Source organism: Triplophysa rosa, linkage group LG21, assembly GCF_024868665.1.
Source record: "Triplophysa rosa linkage group LG21, Trosa_1v2, whole genome shotgun sequence".
Lineage (NCBI taxonomy): Eukaryota > Metazoa > Chordata > Actinopteri > Cypriniformes > Nemacheilidae > Triplophysa > Triplophysa rosa.
This window is the reverse complement of record NC_079910.1, coordinates 16,297,570-16,314,548: the sequence shown is the minus strand read 5'-3', so window position 1 is coordinate 16,314,548 and position 16,979 is coordinate 16,297,570. Positions and strand designations below refer to the sequence as shown.

At 36.6% G+C, this 16,979-nt stretch overlaps 2 protein-coding genes across 2 annotated transcripts; both read left to right on the top strand.

The window, feature by feature from the left end:
* The first annotated feature begins 89 nt into the window (after positions 1–89).
* Positions 90–11,553, top strand: zgc:101663 (alpha-1,3-mannosyl-glycoprotein 4-beta-N-acetylglucosaminyltransferase C). The gene is made up of 4 exons (XM_057362920.1): positions 90–501; positions 5,495–5,609; positions 6,566–6,677; positions 6,968–11,553. Exons 2-4 carry the CDS (start codon positions 5,514–5,516, stop codon positions 8,128–8,130), a joined length of 1,371 nt encoding a protein of 456 aa, XP_057218903.1. The 5' UTR covers positions 90–501; positions 5,495–5,513; the 3' UTR covers positions 8,131–11,553.
* Positions 11,554–14,074: 2,521 nt separating this feature from the next.
* Positions 14,075–16,572, top strand: LOC130571769 (thyrotropin subunit beta). The gene is made up of 2 exons (XM_057362924.1): positions 14,075–14,231; positions 15,718–16,572. Exons 1-2 carry the CDS (start codon positions 14,076–14,078, stop codon positions 15,955–15,957), a joined length of 396 nt encoding a protein of 131 aa, XP_057218907.1. The 5' UTR covers position 14,075; the 3' UTR covers positions 15,958–16,572.
* Positions 16,573–16,979: the final 407 nt, after the last annotated feature.

Here is a 16,979-nt window from a genome sequence, read left to right as displayed (position 1 = left end):
ATTTTTATTTACATTATATACATTATTGTATAGCCACAATAAAGACATTCAGCACAATGTAGGCTACCCTTAGAAGAAATAAGGTTTTGTTAAAACTAAGATGATATAAATTATAAGTCCGCAAAAAAGCCATGGTTGTTACACTGTCACCACAATAAAAACAATTCTATAAGAGTGGCAGTGTTTCAGTCGGATGAAGAGGAACCACCTCTGTGCATGGTGACGTTGGTTGTGAGGGTGACGAGGAACTGGCTTCAACAAGACTTTAACATACTTCTGTGACAAGTTATTTCACCCAACCTTTGTCCGGTTGTATTTACGTATGCTGCTGTAGGCAAAACCAAGCTTTAATCGCTCCTCAAGTGACTCTCACCTTCCAGATAAGCGAGTTGAACTTCTGAGGTTTAAGGCGAAGAGCGACTGAAGGACGACAGGAAGCGACAAACTCTCTTCATATCAAATCCTCCATGAACGGATTATAACTGTACAGGTTGTAAAAAGGCAAGTGGCTTTAAAAGTTTGTTTTACTCCTCAAAATGAAACTTCAGCGTCTCTTTGTTTCTCAGTTCCGTTTATACCTGCGTGTTGCACACAGTAAATTGCTTAGCTACTGTCAATTGTATTTGGGGACATCACAGGCAAACATGCAAATCAAGTGATGGGCATCACGAGCGCGTTGCCGGGTGTAGGCACTGGATTTTTGGACTTTCAAAAACATGGAATAAAAAGTACTGTTTGCTATATCTGTGTAAATGTGCTGCTTTTTAAATGCATATAGCCAAGAAATAGATCTAGATGTCTAGACACGTATTTCATGTAACGTGCTGTGTATTTGTATTATTTCGCACACTTTTGGAGTTCGTGTGTAAAATGATGACTAATGTAAGGCGTGACCCATTAGTGTGTAAAATGATGACTAATGTAAGTGACCCATTATTACTACCCATCAACCAAATATGATAATGGTGTGTGTATTTCATCGTAATGTGCTTTGGTTTCATTGTGAATGCATTTTCTTACTAAATGCATTGAAATGACTGGTAAGTCAAGCATTATTGAAAGACAAAGTTGAGGGATGTCTACAAGAAACGATGTTAATGGTAGGCTATACACAATACCAATAAAGGCTGTAGTATGGCACAGTATATACATCAAACGCATTATCTTGACATCGCTGCATGTCAGGTCTACAGGCTGAGCTATAGGAATCTGGGATTTGATGTATTTCACACGCGACAAGGATGGACTACACCTTTACATATACACCTGCTCTTTGTACTTATGCCTTCCAAAATCTGCTCGAAGGTTTGCTTTTAATGTATTTGAAGAAGAGCTGCCCTGACTCGTTTGAGTTGTAAATGAGGTTTAAGGTATGTAACCAGTAGAAGCAAAAGTCAGACTCACCCTCATTCACTCATTTCCGACAGGACCTGTTTCCCTGGTTTACTTTCTCACTATTTGCATGTTAATAAGATTCAATTTTAGTCTCTGTGTCCGTGGACCCATGCTTTCATCCAGTGTAAATAAAGTACACAATGGCCAACGCACGGAGAGACAAAGTCCACCTTTGCTAATGGTTATTATAAGGCACAAAGAGCTTTTTGTAGAATGTTTGCTGTCGCAGCAGTTATGCTATATAATGGCAAACCTTTTAACCGCCTGTTAATATTTGAACAAATTCTTCGACAGCACAACCAGCTATCTGTTGCTTGAAGGCTAGCGTTTTATTATTACAGCACTTCCACGGATGATTTAGGTTTGGTATCAAATACCTCAAAATCCCAATCAAGGTATAAATAAATAAATGTCATAATTTGTTACTCTTATCTCAACTCAACTTTATTTATATAGCGCTTTTTGCAATTTTCATTGTTACAAAGCAGCTGTACATAAGACATATTGACTACAAGCAAAACAATTAAAGTTGTACCTGTAAAAACAAGAAAAAGTAGAAAACACAGAAGACAGACATGCCCACATACAAAACACTCCACACATACAATATGCACACGTACTAACACACATAGACTTAGACACACACACACACGGTCGCGCACGCACACACTCACGTACACAGACATTTAAGATAAAGGAGAGAGAAGCACAGGTCAAATATAACAGACTATAAATTCCTATATGCAATATTAATTAAGTAAAACTTTTAAATTCTAAAGCAGCCCCCCCGGCCAGGCAAATAGTGCAAAAACAGTATGCAAACGGTGGCGAGGAACCCAAAACTCTAATCGAGAAAAAAAACCTCAGGAGAACCCAGGCCCAACCAGGGTATTCCAGTTCCCCTCTGGCAAAAGCTGCTGCCTCTGCACAAGCTCCACAGAGCTTGCACAACAAGGCTAAATAAAATAAATACATTTACTAATACGATAAATTATAGTTTAAGATTATCATTAATAATCTAATAGCATTTGAAATTTTGTGGTGAAGACGTGTCAGGTGACCGCGTCCCTCTTTATCCAGCTCTATCATCTCAGCTCTTGTCAGGTCGCCGCTTCCCATTCTCCGCTCTACCATCAGGTCAGGCCATGAAGACGTGTCAGGTGACCGCGTCCTTCTTTATCCAGCTCTATCATCTCAGCTCTTGTCAGGTCGCCGCTTCCCATTCTCCGCTCTACCATCAGGTCAGGCCATGAACTGCATCCTGCTCGCTGTGGTAACCTTGGAACAATGAGACAAGACTGGCTTATAAAGTTGTTACTCATCCAGTTTTTTGTATCGACTATGCATTCCATTATTCGATGGAACTGCTGTGTTTCATGAGGCTTTGAGGAAATATAAAGTTGAGTATCATCAGCATAACAGTGAAAGCTAACTCCGTGTCGCTTTATTATATCTCCTAGAGGTAGCATGTATAATGCGAAGAGCAGAGGCCCTAAGACTGAGCCCTGTGGTACACCGTACTGGACTTGCGATTTGCGTGACACCTCATTGTTTATTGCTACAAATTGAAAACGGTCGGATAAATAAGATTTAAACCATTTCAAAGCTATTCCTTTAATGCCGATGTAATTTTCGAGTCTATGTAGGAGTGTGCTGTGGTCAATGGTATCGAATGCAGCACTAAGGTCTAGCAGCACCAATAACGAGATACAACCTCGGTCAGACGCCAATAGCAGATCATTTGTAACTCTGATCAAAGCAGTCTCTGTACTGTGACATGCTCTAAATCTAGACTGGAATTCTTCATTGATGTCATTCCTTTGGAGGAAGGAGCATAATTGAGTTGAAACTACTTTTTCCAGAACTTTAGATATGAAAGGTAGATTCGATATAGGCCTGTCGTTCCCTAGTTCTCGAGGGTCGAGTTGGGGTTTTTTGACAAGGGGCCTTATAACAGCCACCTTATATGCTTTAGGCACATGTCCTAATGTCAGAGATGAGTTAATAATACCAAGAAGAGGATCTATAATTTCTGGGAGCATCTCTTTCAGTAGATTTGTAGGTATAGGGTCTAGTATGCATGTTGTTGATTTAGATGATCTAATAATTTTAGACAGCTCATCTTGACCTACGGTATAAAATAATTGCATGTTCTCCTTAAGGGCGCTGTTTGTTCAGCGGGTTTCACTTCTGATTGCATTGTTATAATTTTTTCTCTAATATCTTGCATTTTATATGTGAAGTAGTTCATAAATTCATCACTGCTATGCTGATATACAGGATCAGAAGTCACTGACGATTTATTTTTTGTTAATTTAGCCACTGTGTTAAATAAAAACCTAGGGTTGTGCTGGTTTTCATCTATTAGTGATGAAAAGTAGGCGGATCTAGAAGTTTTTAGGGCTTTCCTGTATTTTCGAATACTATCCTTCCATGCTGTACGAAATACCTCTAATTTAGTTTTCTTAAAGTTGCGCTCCATTTTTCGGGCCGCTTTCTTTAGAGCCTGAGTGTGTTCATTATACCACGGTGTGGGGCTGCCATTTTTAATCTTCTTTAAATGTAGAGGAGCAACTGTGTCTAGCGTTACCGAGAAGGTGGAATTAAAATTTTCAGTGGTAATGTCAAGATCTTCAACGTTATTTCTCATGCTAGCAATTTGAGATAATTCGGGCAGATTATCGAGAAACGCATCTTTGGTAGTTGAAGTTATTGTTCTACCATATTTGTAACAATGAGTTTTATTTGCAGCCGTAGGCCAGTGAAGCAAACATAATACCAGATAATGATCCGAAATGTCTTCACTCTGCTGAAGGATTTTAACATCGTCCACATTTATACCGTAAGACAGTATTAAATCTAAAGTATGATTACGAAGGTGAGTGGGTCCTGACACATGTTGATTTATGCCATGCAAAATCTGTATATGACTCTTTCATCTGTAACATAAAATATTTTGTGGTTTGTGTTCATACTGGAAGTCAGTTGGAAGTTTTTTTTTATATATCTTCTTTTGTGTTCTGCAGTAGAAGTCACGCATGTTTTGAATGACATGAGGGCGAGTAAATGATGACAGAATTTTCATTTTTGAACATTCTTGTAAGAGCTGTTGGGTAAACAAGTGAATAGAATAAAACCACACCAACTTACACTGAAACAAACACACAATGAAGGGTTTAACTGAGCTTTTCATAAATGTCATTTTGTTAAGATTACAAGTTGTCATGTGTTTGAATGTTAAGAGTTAGCATTACACATTATGGTTTGTGACAGCTCAAACAAACATAACATATTGTGTTTTATGAGCCCATGTACACCAGTTTGATGACATGTCTCACTATCAGGTATCAATATTGTCACAAAATGTTAACGTTTGATTGTAGTCAAGACATATGTGTGTTTCCTTTACCATTTTTATAGCGCGCCTTGGCTTTCAATTGTCTCATAATGATGTAGCGTGTCACAAATAACAAAAAATGTAAAGCCAACAGACATATTAACATATCTAGAAACATGCTCCCCAGGTCAGCAGGCATGCTGTAAATGTCAATGTTGAGCTAAATGATTCATAACAAGCAATGAATTATTTAAACATGGCCGTGTGAATAATTAAACAATGCAGCTACTGATTAAGTATGATCAAACATTTTGGAAAAATAGCGTTTAGACATAAGGAGTCACAAGTTCTTACATATTACATTAAATACATATTACATGCTTTCAATGAGTGAAAGTTAAAGGGATAGTTTACCCAAAAATGAAAATTCTGTCATCATTTACTCACCTTCAGATTGTTCCAAACCTGTATAAATGTCTTTGTTCTGCTAAACACAAAGGAAGATATTCAAAGTAAGAATGTCAGTAACCAAGCAGATCTCGCCCCCCATTTACTGCTATAGTAGGGAAAATAAATACTATGGGAGTCAATGGGGCATGAGATCTGCTCGGTTACTGACATTCTTCCAAATATCAGAACAGAGACATTGCAGAACAAAGACATTTATACAGGTTTGGAACAACCTGAGGGTGAGTAAATGATGATAGACTTTCATTTTTGGGTAGACTGTCCCTTTAAATCGGTGCTTGTCTGTGTGTTCAGAGACAGAAAAAGCTGGGGGATGAGATGCCATCTGAAAACATTGGTCCAGTTAGCGGCTGGTCTTTTCATATTGGCCAGCGTCTACATCATGCGGAGACCACCGTCGGAAAACAAGGTAAAACACCGTCTTTGTTTGATCTTTAACAAGAGAGAATGAAAAATAAACCGGCCCATTCAAAAGTGACTTGACTCAGACAAGTTAAAGTGATAGTTCACCCAAAAATGAAAATTCTGTCATCATTTATTCATCCTCTTGTCATTTCAAACCTGTATGACTTTCTCTCTTCTGCAGAACACAAAAGAAGATATTTTGAAGAATGTTGGTAATCAAACAGCGCAGGCATCCATTTACTTATATTGTATTGACACAAAACCAATGCGAATGAATGAGGGCCAGTTAACAACATTCTTCAAAATATCTTCTTTTGTGTTCTGCAGGAGAAAGAAAGTCATACAGGTTTGAAATGACAAGAGGGTGTGTAAATGATGACATTATTTTCATATTTGGGTGAACACTTTAAAGGCCCCATGAACCAGAAGTTGCGATCGTTTTTACTCACATTTCCGAGTGAAAAGGAATTTCAAAGGAGAAAATGAGTGGGCGTGGCTTGCGTTTTTCACCGCGAATTGATTGGATGTGTAAAAACAGCTGTTGCATTGATTTTAAATTGAAACTGGCAGCAGTCTGACAGTTGAAGGGGAGGAGTTAACGGATGCTCCGCCCAAGCCGTCTAATTTAAGTCATTTGAGATGGATAGTCATTTCAGGGCGGAAGTGCATTTTCAGATTTTAACTGAAGATTATGAGGGTACATGAATTTTAAAAAGAAAATTACCCACATTGATCATATATAATGTTATAATATAAACGCTTGAAAACATAAGAATTGTCATTTTTAATTTCACTGGGACTTTAAGTTAGTTTTCTAGAAAGAAGCAAGTATTGTTTGCCTCTTTGTCTGACATTTCTAATGCAATGACATTCGTACATTCGTACAAAAGTATTTATGCTAATAAATCTGCTTTGTGGTTCACTGCTGTACCAATATTGATTGATTTATTGTATGTGCAGTCATTGACCTGGATCTGGGACAGAGAGACTTGGCCTGAAGAGATTGAGAGCCATTACCTGCGTTTCAATGTTTCCATTAAACTTCTGGCAGGAGACCCTCAGCAGCCCAAGAGTAAGTTTATCTATTTATGATATCATTGGCATGCACACAATTTTAATACATTCAATCTGGAGCAAAATGCATCTGGAGCCAAGCACTTTAACATTTAATTTAGTAAAATCGTACAATCTGAGTTCCTTAAATGCAACCAGTGACTTTCCTGTAGCTCAGTGGTTAGAGCATGGCACTAGCAATGCCAAGGTCATGGGTTCGATCCCAGGGATTGCACATACTCAGAAACAAATGTATAGTATTGGATAAAAGCGTCTGCCAATTGCATAAATGTAAATGTCACTTTGCAGAGTATCTAACAGTTGGACTTGCGTCTGTGAAGAGGCAAAAAGGCAGTTACCTTCAGAGCACCCTTAAATCAATCTTCACTCAATCCTCTGAGGAAGAACTTGCGGAAATGGTGGTAGTCGTCCTTCTCGCCGACTTTGACCTCAACTGGGTCCAGCAGACCGTCCAGACGATTACGGAGGAGTTCTCCCAACACCTCTCCAAAGGCCAGTTGTTGGTCATCCACGCCCGCCAGGGGAGCTACCCTCCACTTACGGGCCTGAAGAGGAACTTCAACGACGCTCCCAAACGTGTGACCTTCCGTTCAAAGCAGAACGTTGACTACTCCTTTTTGCTCCATTTTAGCTGCAACCTCTCCCAATACTACATCATGTTGGAGGACGACGTGACCTGTTCCAGAAACTTCCTCTCGAGCATACGCGAGCACGTTCGCTCGTTGGACGCATCGAAGTGGGCCACGCTGGAATTCTCCAAGCTGGGCTACATCGGGAAACTTTACAATTCGCGTGACCTGCCCACTTTGGCGCGCTTTCTGTATAATTTCTACCAGGAGATGCCCTGCGACTTCCTGTTGACACATTTCCGCAGCTTGTTGATGCAAGACAAAGCCATTCGGTTTCGTCCGTCTCTGTTTCAGCATATAGGCACGTACTCGTCTTTTCAAGGCACGATCAATCACCTGAAGGACGAGGACTTCGTTGACGAACTCGCCGATAACCCGCCAGCAGACATTGACACAAACATTCTGGCTTTCTCCACCTACACGCCCGACCAGGCTTATAACCAAGACTCTTCTTATTTCTGGGGCACGTCCCCTATCGGCCCAGAAAGCTACTTCCTCGTGGCCTTTCACAAGCCAGCGCTGGTCTCCCGTGTGCGAATCCAAACGGGGCTGGATGGGAAAGATTCGCTCGCCTCTGCTGTAGTGGAGATTGGGAGGACTCTGGTGAAGACGGAGTCCAAGATGGAATGCTCAGGGTTAGAGACGCTGGGTTCACTTCAACAAGGACAGTTCGATAAGTCAGATATTGAAAAACTGGTGAACACGAACGCTTCGTGCGTACAGATCCGAGTCACAGCCGAACAGTCGGACTGGGTCGTTATGAAGTACTTTCAGATCTGGACCGCTAAGGCTTACGGATCGCATAGTGCCGACAAAACTTAGAGAACATCGCAACGTAAAGCGTTTTTGATGGCACAAATGAATGTCTTACCCTTTCAGTCAAGAAGATGTTAAATAGACACATTTGGTAATCTGTGTGAGGAGACAAAGCCTGCCATTACACCGCTGAAGTTCACTCACAACAACTTCATCTGTGGATTCAGAATGTGCAACACTGAACAAAAGCAGGCAAACATAGTTTACAAGTTACTACTGTATGTTAACTAATTATCTTTTGCATTGGACAGACATTTGAATTCAAGGTATAAACTTTGTGTGTTCTTAAACCCATGTCATTGGTGTTGTAAGTAGGGCTGTCACGATTATTGATGGTTTCATCGCAATTATTGCACATCTCTATAGAAGACACTAGGGGGAGCTGTAGTGCATCTGCATATTGCATATTTTATTGTATTGTAACTAAAGCATGGTAATACTTGTAAAATGTACCACCACAACACAATCACTTTAAAAAAAAAACTAAAGCATATACCATAAAAAATAACCTGCAGTACAATCTAATATTATTTCAGTGTGAAAACCAGTCTACCAAAATCTCATTAACATAGAAGTAAACTTTTATTGTAGTCTTGCAAGTGAGAAAAAAACAGACTAGAAGCTTTTCTATGACTGATAGCATTTTAATGACGGCTTCAAATCACTCCTGATCAATTTACTTCATTCACAAGTATTTGGCAGTTGTATTATTGACAGGTAAAAGCCTAAACCTTAAGTTTGATGACCCAATTTTTTCCGATGTATTTCCAAGAAAAAGAACATAGTCTTCATATTCAGAACAATATGGTCGTTTCAAAGCTGAATAAAAAATCTATGAGAATTAAAAGTCAAAGCTCTAAAATTAATTAATCGTCAGCCAAATTTCATAATCGTGACAGCCCTAGTTGTAAGTTATATTCTTTACCAGTCAAGTTACAGGAACCCTTTGAAAAAACGGTTTAGAGTCACTTGACTGAAATGTTTTTTTTTTTATATCTTAAAAACACTTTGCTCTGAAGGTACATCTCTGAATGTTTAAAATGAGTTATTTGAAAAAACATATTAGTTTATTTCATTACAAAACAAAAAATTCTATAAAAATGTAAACTGTATTTATTTTAAAATACTTTTTTTTAATGAAAAAATCATTTTAATTTTATTTTTAAATGAATGTTATCTATTTTATGAGAGTCTACTATTATTCCAAAATGTGGAAAAAAATATAAAAAGAATAAGTAAATGATCCTAACTTTTGAATGGTGTGTGTTTGAATGAGTGTACAGTATGTTTATACAAAACCCTTGACCAACAGAGGATAAAAAAGCTTATCTGGGATTTATAAGCACATTGGAACACACAATTAAAAGGTGTCTATTATGGCTGTCAATGGATAAAAACATTAGGGCCCGGTTTCACAGTCAAGGCTTAAGGCTAGTTCCAGACTAAAATGAATGTGTGACCTGTTTTAACTGAATATAAGTTGCTCAGAAATATCTTAAAATATATCAGTGCCGCACTGATCGAGATGCACACCAGTAATGTCTTCTTCTAAGGTATTTTTATAAAAGCGACATAAATATCTTAATTCAACTAAGGCATAGTCCTGGCTTAAGCTATACCGTGTCTGTGAAACCGGGCCTAGGTATATAGTTTGACAAGGTGGATTATCTGTCATAGCAATATGTGGTTGACTAACTACGAAAGACATTACTTTTTTAATTAAGAATTTATAGGAGAGGGAAATTATAAATTTGCGACGCACTTTTTATATAAATGAACCTAAAACTGACTGTCCTAGTGTCAACTAAATGTCAGAACTTGACCGGTTTTATGTAACAGGGCAGGGTGTGTAAGAGCGAAAAAAAGCAGTAAAAGATTTTGCAAAAAGGTAATGAAGGAAGAGGGAAACATTTTAGAGTCTTGAAAATTAAATGCAATTTGGAAAATGACAGAAAAGTGTATTTTTAATTTCAAGTCTTCGAAAAGGGCGACCATTTGAAAGGAACTTGGCGCCCCCTAGGGGTAAAGCGCTCAAAGTGCAGTTCTCTGTAAATTGTCGATACAGCACTTGCTCACAAGAACAATATATAATTTTTCTTTAATTTTATTTTATTTTAAGGATAGGAACTTATATGTTGTGATGTGCACTGTATATTCGTTTCAAAGGTTTATGTTTGCATTCACTGTTGCAAACTGTTCATAGTAGATGTTTATTTACCAAAGCGACTTGAGGTTTATTTAAATATCATTTTGAATCATGTGCATGTAAACCAACTTAGAATGCTAATACAGTATATATATTTATATATTACATCACTTTAAATCATTGCATACTGCCTCTAAAGTGTTAATTTTTTTTTGTTTACATTATGCCCCGGTTTCACAGTCAAGGTTTAAGGCTAGTCCCAGACTAAAATGAATGTGTGACCTGTCTTAACTGATTATAACTTGCACAGAAATATCTTAAAATATGTCAGTGCCGTTGTTTTGTCTCGAGATGCACACCAGTAATGTTTTCTTCTGAGGCATTTTTATAAAAGCGACATAAATATCTTGATTTAACTAAGGCATAGTCCTGGCTTAAGCTAAGCCGTGTCTGTGAAACCGGGCCTTTAAGTTTAACTTTAAATTTATCATTTTTATACCAGTTTGTTTTTTTGTGATCTTAACCTGTGATGTTTACTTGATCGCTTCAGTTGTTTTATGTAAACCTAGCCATTGCACTAGCAGTAAAATAACTGTGCACCTGCAACCTGCTGGATCTCTTTAATAACTTCCCAGCCCCATCTGACACCCTAAAGTCTTGTCTTTGTGTTCATGTTAGTGCTGCACTCCTATAGGCTGGTCACCCTCTGCTGGCCTGCACAGGGTTTGGTCACTTGTAATAAAAAATAGGCAAGGGTCATATATCCTTATGACCTAGTTTTTCTGAAGCAACCCGAGTGTATCATGTTGCCCTCCAGCCAGAACTTTCATGTCCCCAGCTCAACGTGACCAGGCCCACTTGTTGGTGAGTTTCGGCGAATGTAACCGATTGCACAACCATACATTATGTCTGCAGTGCACCTCACCACAGAGAATGTTTCTGAGTATATATATATATATATATATTTATACTCGTCTGACCCTGTGATAGTGAACTAAACATACAGACATGCTTCAGTTACAATTTAATGGAGTCAAGGGCCAGACCCACAGCTCACCCCGTTCTTAAAAAATATTTTTCCCATCATGATGCATTGCTGAATCCACCTCAAAAATGTAATTGAAAGTTAATTTCAGGGCATTTGTACATTTTACATTGTTTTTTTAATTGGTGGCATGTAGTTGTTTGTGTAATTGAAGAGTTGTACCTATAACTGAGAGTGGTTTCGATGTATACCTTAATTCCTTTTAAAACGTACAATAAAGGGTTATGTATTAAAGGGTTATATGTTTGGGTTGTGCTTTTGTGTTTTGTCACAGCAAACAAAAAGTATTGTTAAAGATCCCTATAAGGTTTGTTGTGAAAAAACGTTTGTGGTAACACTTTATTGGTTTTTAGAATTTATAAAATATGATTTGAATAAACCAGATTACATTACACTTCACTCATGAGTCTCTTGGGGTCAGAATAGTTTCTTACCATCTACACCTTTACAGTACAACTGTACATTTATTCTATAGCATAGTATACTATAGTCATTTTTTAAATCCTATCATTTTAAATAATTCATTTCAAGCATAAAGGTTAGCATGTCAAAATATAGGATTTATATTCAGGATGTTTCATATTTAAACATTTATTTTCCACAACGATTTTTTCCATTGAGGACTAGTAAAACATTTTTTTATTTACCTTAAAAGTCCCAAAGCATCACCTCGATACATTAATATGTTATCCTTGTCTGAGCTATTTAAAGCCATTGAAGTATTCCTTGAATGAATGTAGAAGTATGAATACTGTGTTATAAATCACGAACTGTTCCAACAAATCTATTTTATGTGTATAAATCGTTTTTATTTGTATTTTCTCAGTTCTTTCTAATGAAAAGATACATTAGCATGAACTCTGGAATGTAAAGTGCGACCAATAATTCTTTATCTATGAACATACACAATGTATATATAAAATATGAATACTATAGCAAATTATGTACTTTGTATATGGTTTTGCTTCAATGTAAGCCACACACAAGTTCAAGTTCATATTTGGTTGAATTAAGTTTATAATAGTACATTTTATTCACTTTATTTTTATATTTATTTGATTCATAAATTGTATTATTTATTATGAAATATTATACCAAGCTGAATAGTGCCATACACACGCTTTAGTTACTGTACATTCGAATAGTTCATATACATTTTTAAGGTCATTAACCAACATACCAACAATATTTGTTAAGGATTTAATGACCATGTTAATTGAAGTTCTAATGAAGCACTGTATACAGGTTGATGGTTGCCATAGCAGCAGTCTGGAAGCATGCTGTAGCAGGCACATGTCCCAGCGGCGAACAGGCAAGCATTAGTGGGGATTAGACTCAGAAAATATTGTCCAGGTGGACAACGATACACGTGAAACACGGTGCTGCCTCCGTACAGCCATGTTTACTCGCCAGTTTCTTGCTCTTGGTCTTGTCAGAAATACAAGAGGATAAGGAGAACAAATTGTTCGTGATTATTTAGTATAACCGGCAGAAAATTCATCAGATAAAAAAACAAGACAATGGCCACATCTCAGAAATCACATCCTATTAAAAACAGTGTAAAAGTGCAACTGTGCAGATGAGATTCAAAGAGTTCATTTTCAAAAACAGATAACTCTGTTTTAAACATTTACAAAAATCATATTTTTAATGTGCCTACTTCAAACAAATATCAGTCAAAGTGAAGTTGGGTTGAGTAAAAAAATACAGCTAACTAACACACAAAAAACCCATGATAACATACTTAAAAACATGATTTTTTGCAAATAAACTGTTATTATACCTTATACGACCCTTTAAACTTTTGTGTGATCAGGTTGATTAGTAAATAGCAGTCTTAGTAAATAAATAAAATAGGTTTTTAGGTTACCTGACAAAACATAAAAAAGACAGAAAGAAAACTGTGTTGTTTAAAATATTTTGTTCATTTTGTCATTTTAGTATATTTGGATTTGTTGGTTTTTATGTTTTATCATTTTTTTATGATTCGTTCCATGATGATCACTTACTGTTGATTATCATAAGAAACATCTTAAAATCCCACAGCTAGAGATGCACATATATTGTGTGTCAAATGCACATCTAGTAACATGTATCTACAATCCATCATTTTGAAGAAATTCATTTTTTATTTTACAATCATGTCAGGGTGCATAACCAGTAGCTTGGCTGAGCATTCGAAATGACACCTACCATCAGACGTAATATTTACATTAAACGTATAACACACACATGATGGTAATAATGTGGAGTTTGCTGTAATTGATTCAAATGCATCGTAGGAGATGAATATTCTTAAATGCCACCTGTAAACAAATGGTTAAAAACAACATCTAAACAAAGAAATAACAGCTGAGAAATATAAAGAGCGATGCATTACGACCAATTCCACTGTACACTTTGTGTTACATAAAGTGATGTTGAAAGGAGGCTGCGTGTGGCCATTTGCCGTGGTGTCACGTTGATAGTGACACTGTTGATTTCCAGTGTGGAGGATCAGCCTGAAGACCCTCCCTCCCTTCTCGGCAAGATAAGAGGAACGAGGATCATTTGGTATTAGTGCGAGTCCAAAAGCAAACAGGGACCTTGACCACACTCAAAATTTGGTAAAATTAGCACCTTTATACATGCATCTTTTGTTCACACACTTGATGTGCACACGTTTAGACTCATAGTCAAATGTTTGTTAGTAATAGTATCACAGTAACATCTTGGGCCTTTTTTCCTTATTTTTGGAGTTTGGATAGGTGCCTGCTGAATATGGGGATGTTATTTTGTGTCCTGCTCATTCTGTTGGGTGGAGATGTCATCATGGCCTGTTCACTGGAAAACTACACACTGTACGTGGACAGACACGAGTGTGGTCATTGCATGGCTATCAACACAACCATATGCAGCGGAATGTGCTTCACACAGGTAAGACTCCCTCTCTCGTGTGACTGTCATTATTGTTCACCGTGTTATTTGTGTTGTATTTGAGCACACTTGTTTCATGTTGTTATTGTGTCAAGGATTTGGATGGGGGGCTATTAAAACTCTTATCTTCCAATTCTGCTGTCACTGAAAGTTCAACATATACTGTATGCAAGCTGTTTTCTAACAGGTCATTTTGTGTAAATGTATGCTCTTGATAAAATATTTAGAAAGAAAACAGGCTTGATTTGTTATGGCAAAGACATGCAGCTTTACATAGCCGGTATTATGTTTTTCAAATAACATTTTCTCTTCAAAATAACCTTTTTGACAACGTAGTGATTTATAAAAGATATGTAATAATGTAGGAAATGATTTACAACCTCCTAATGTCAAAAGGAATGATACATATATTTAAATATAAGGTATTAAATCAATTTATAGTTTTATAAATAATTTTATTTAAAAAATAAAACCATCAGCAGCAAGTTATTCTGCATAAGTTAAGTGTGCGTGCAAGTGAAAAAGACAGAAAGTATGATAAAGTGAAACTAGAGAATATTTTCTTATATGCAAATATGTTCTAATGATGCAAAAAGCAAATATACAAGACATAAAAAACAATGAGCTTTTAAAAGAATAACATTAACTTATACATTTTAAAAGGAAAAAGAGTTGTGGATGCACAAAACAGGGGATTATTTAAATATTGGGAAAAGTATTATGACTGCGTGTTTGTTAATCACTTTCTTTTTACTGACTTTATACTTTATTACTTTTCACTTTGGACTTTCAACTCATTTTTTCCTATTACACTGTGACATTTGTCATACGTTGTCATTTTTGGTCACTTTGACATACTTTTCGTCTGTTCTTTTGTCTTTACGCAAACAGATTAAGATAAAAAAAATTGATATACCATATTCATTGTACAGTCCTGGTCAAAGGTGATGTCCAACTTTGGTAATTGACACCTTCACTGTTTATTTCACTGTTATTAAAAACTCAGCTCAGCTTTGAGAAGAATTTAAGATTTGGCAAAACTCACAATACATGTGCGAAGTTTATGAAGAGAATGTTATAAAGAAGCTCATGAGAATGACTACAAAATATTACTACATGGGAAAATTAAAAATATCAATAAAATATCAATTTGAATCAATAATTGCTTTTTTCCTATAAGCTTTTTGTTTTTATGTCTTTTTTTGCATGTTTGAATAAATCCAATATTCCATGCGCTTTACTGCAAATAATTTGCCAAATCATTTTGTCCAATAAATACTAAAACGTCTGGTGTTTTGTCCATTTTGTGCCATACATTTCATCAGATATTGCACTAAGATACCCCCGGACATCACTTCTGGTCTCTACTGAAACAATACACCCTGTTCCAATCTACCATAGTGGCATAGTGTAATTAATCCTTATGAAATCATGACAGATGTTTTTTTGTCAGTGCACTACAATGTTCACTCTCTGTATGTGGCAGGATACCAACGTGCCAGGATTTGTGGGCAAGCGTTTCCTGATTCAAAAGGGATGTATGCACCGCTCTCTGGTCTATCGTGCTGCTAGGATGCCCGGCTGTCCTCTCCACATTGACCCGGTCTTCTTTTATCCGACTGCCAAGCGATGCCGCTGCATGAAATGCAACACGGCCAAAAACGAGTGCGTGCACAAGCCCAAACGCATGCCGAACAAATGCTCCAAACACCTGCGTGCTGTTTGAAATGATTCAATTCAGCATTTTCCTTCTCTCATCAGGAGTTTCTCTTCACACTGTGTAAAACAAAGAAGGTTAAGAAAAGAAAGGGTGATCAGAAGCTAATTGTTTCATTAAATGCTACATAAATTATTTATAAATCGTAACAATGACCCTAAATTTATTTTTATAAATGAGTGGCTCAGTGTTTCTGGTGAGAGAAAGTGGTCTGGTTCTTCTATCTGTCTCTGTTCGTAAGTTTTTGAAACAGAAAAATAAAATCATGTCTTATATCTGCTCTATTACACAAATGAAATGTGTTTTTTGTTAACGAAATTAGAACTATTTCACTATATTATGTCACTAACACAGTCTCACAGTCAAGAATTGATTTCCATTCATTAGAATTCACCTTTACCAAAAAGATTTCAAAAAGATCTACTGTCATATCCTATAATATACTGTAAACTTTTTGAAAAACATTGATGTCAAGCCTTTCAGAGAGTTTTCCAGAAAACAAACATGTCAGATTTTTATCAGTTCTGCAGTTGGAGTACCTTTTATGAGAACAGTCTGTGCTATTTTACCCAAAGTTGTTATTCGAAAGAAAAGTCTTATTTTAGAGTCAAGATCTCAGTTAAGTACAATAAACTACTTGAATTAAACATTTTGTTGTGCATTGTTTTACATTCAGACTTCACTGTGTTTTAATCTCTGTGTCTAGAGTCTGTGTCTGTGCAAAGAATCAATAACAATACAACAATAGGAAATCCTAACAAACTAAAAACCATCAGTAATATTGTTAAATGTTATGCAATTTGATTTTAGTGATTTTATCACAAACAAATACTCTGAGATTTTTTGTTCATTTATCAGTACATAAAGGCAGATGAAACAAGATCTACATGCTAATGGAAGTAGTCGTTATTGCATGTAAAACATTCGGTTTTCAATCACATTGTTCATTGTAATAGGTTAGTTGACAAATATACCGTGTCCTATGGTGAGACAATGAAAATAAATCTCTCTTATGCTAGTTTAAATGATAA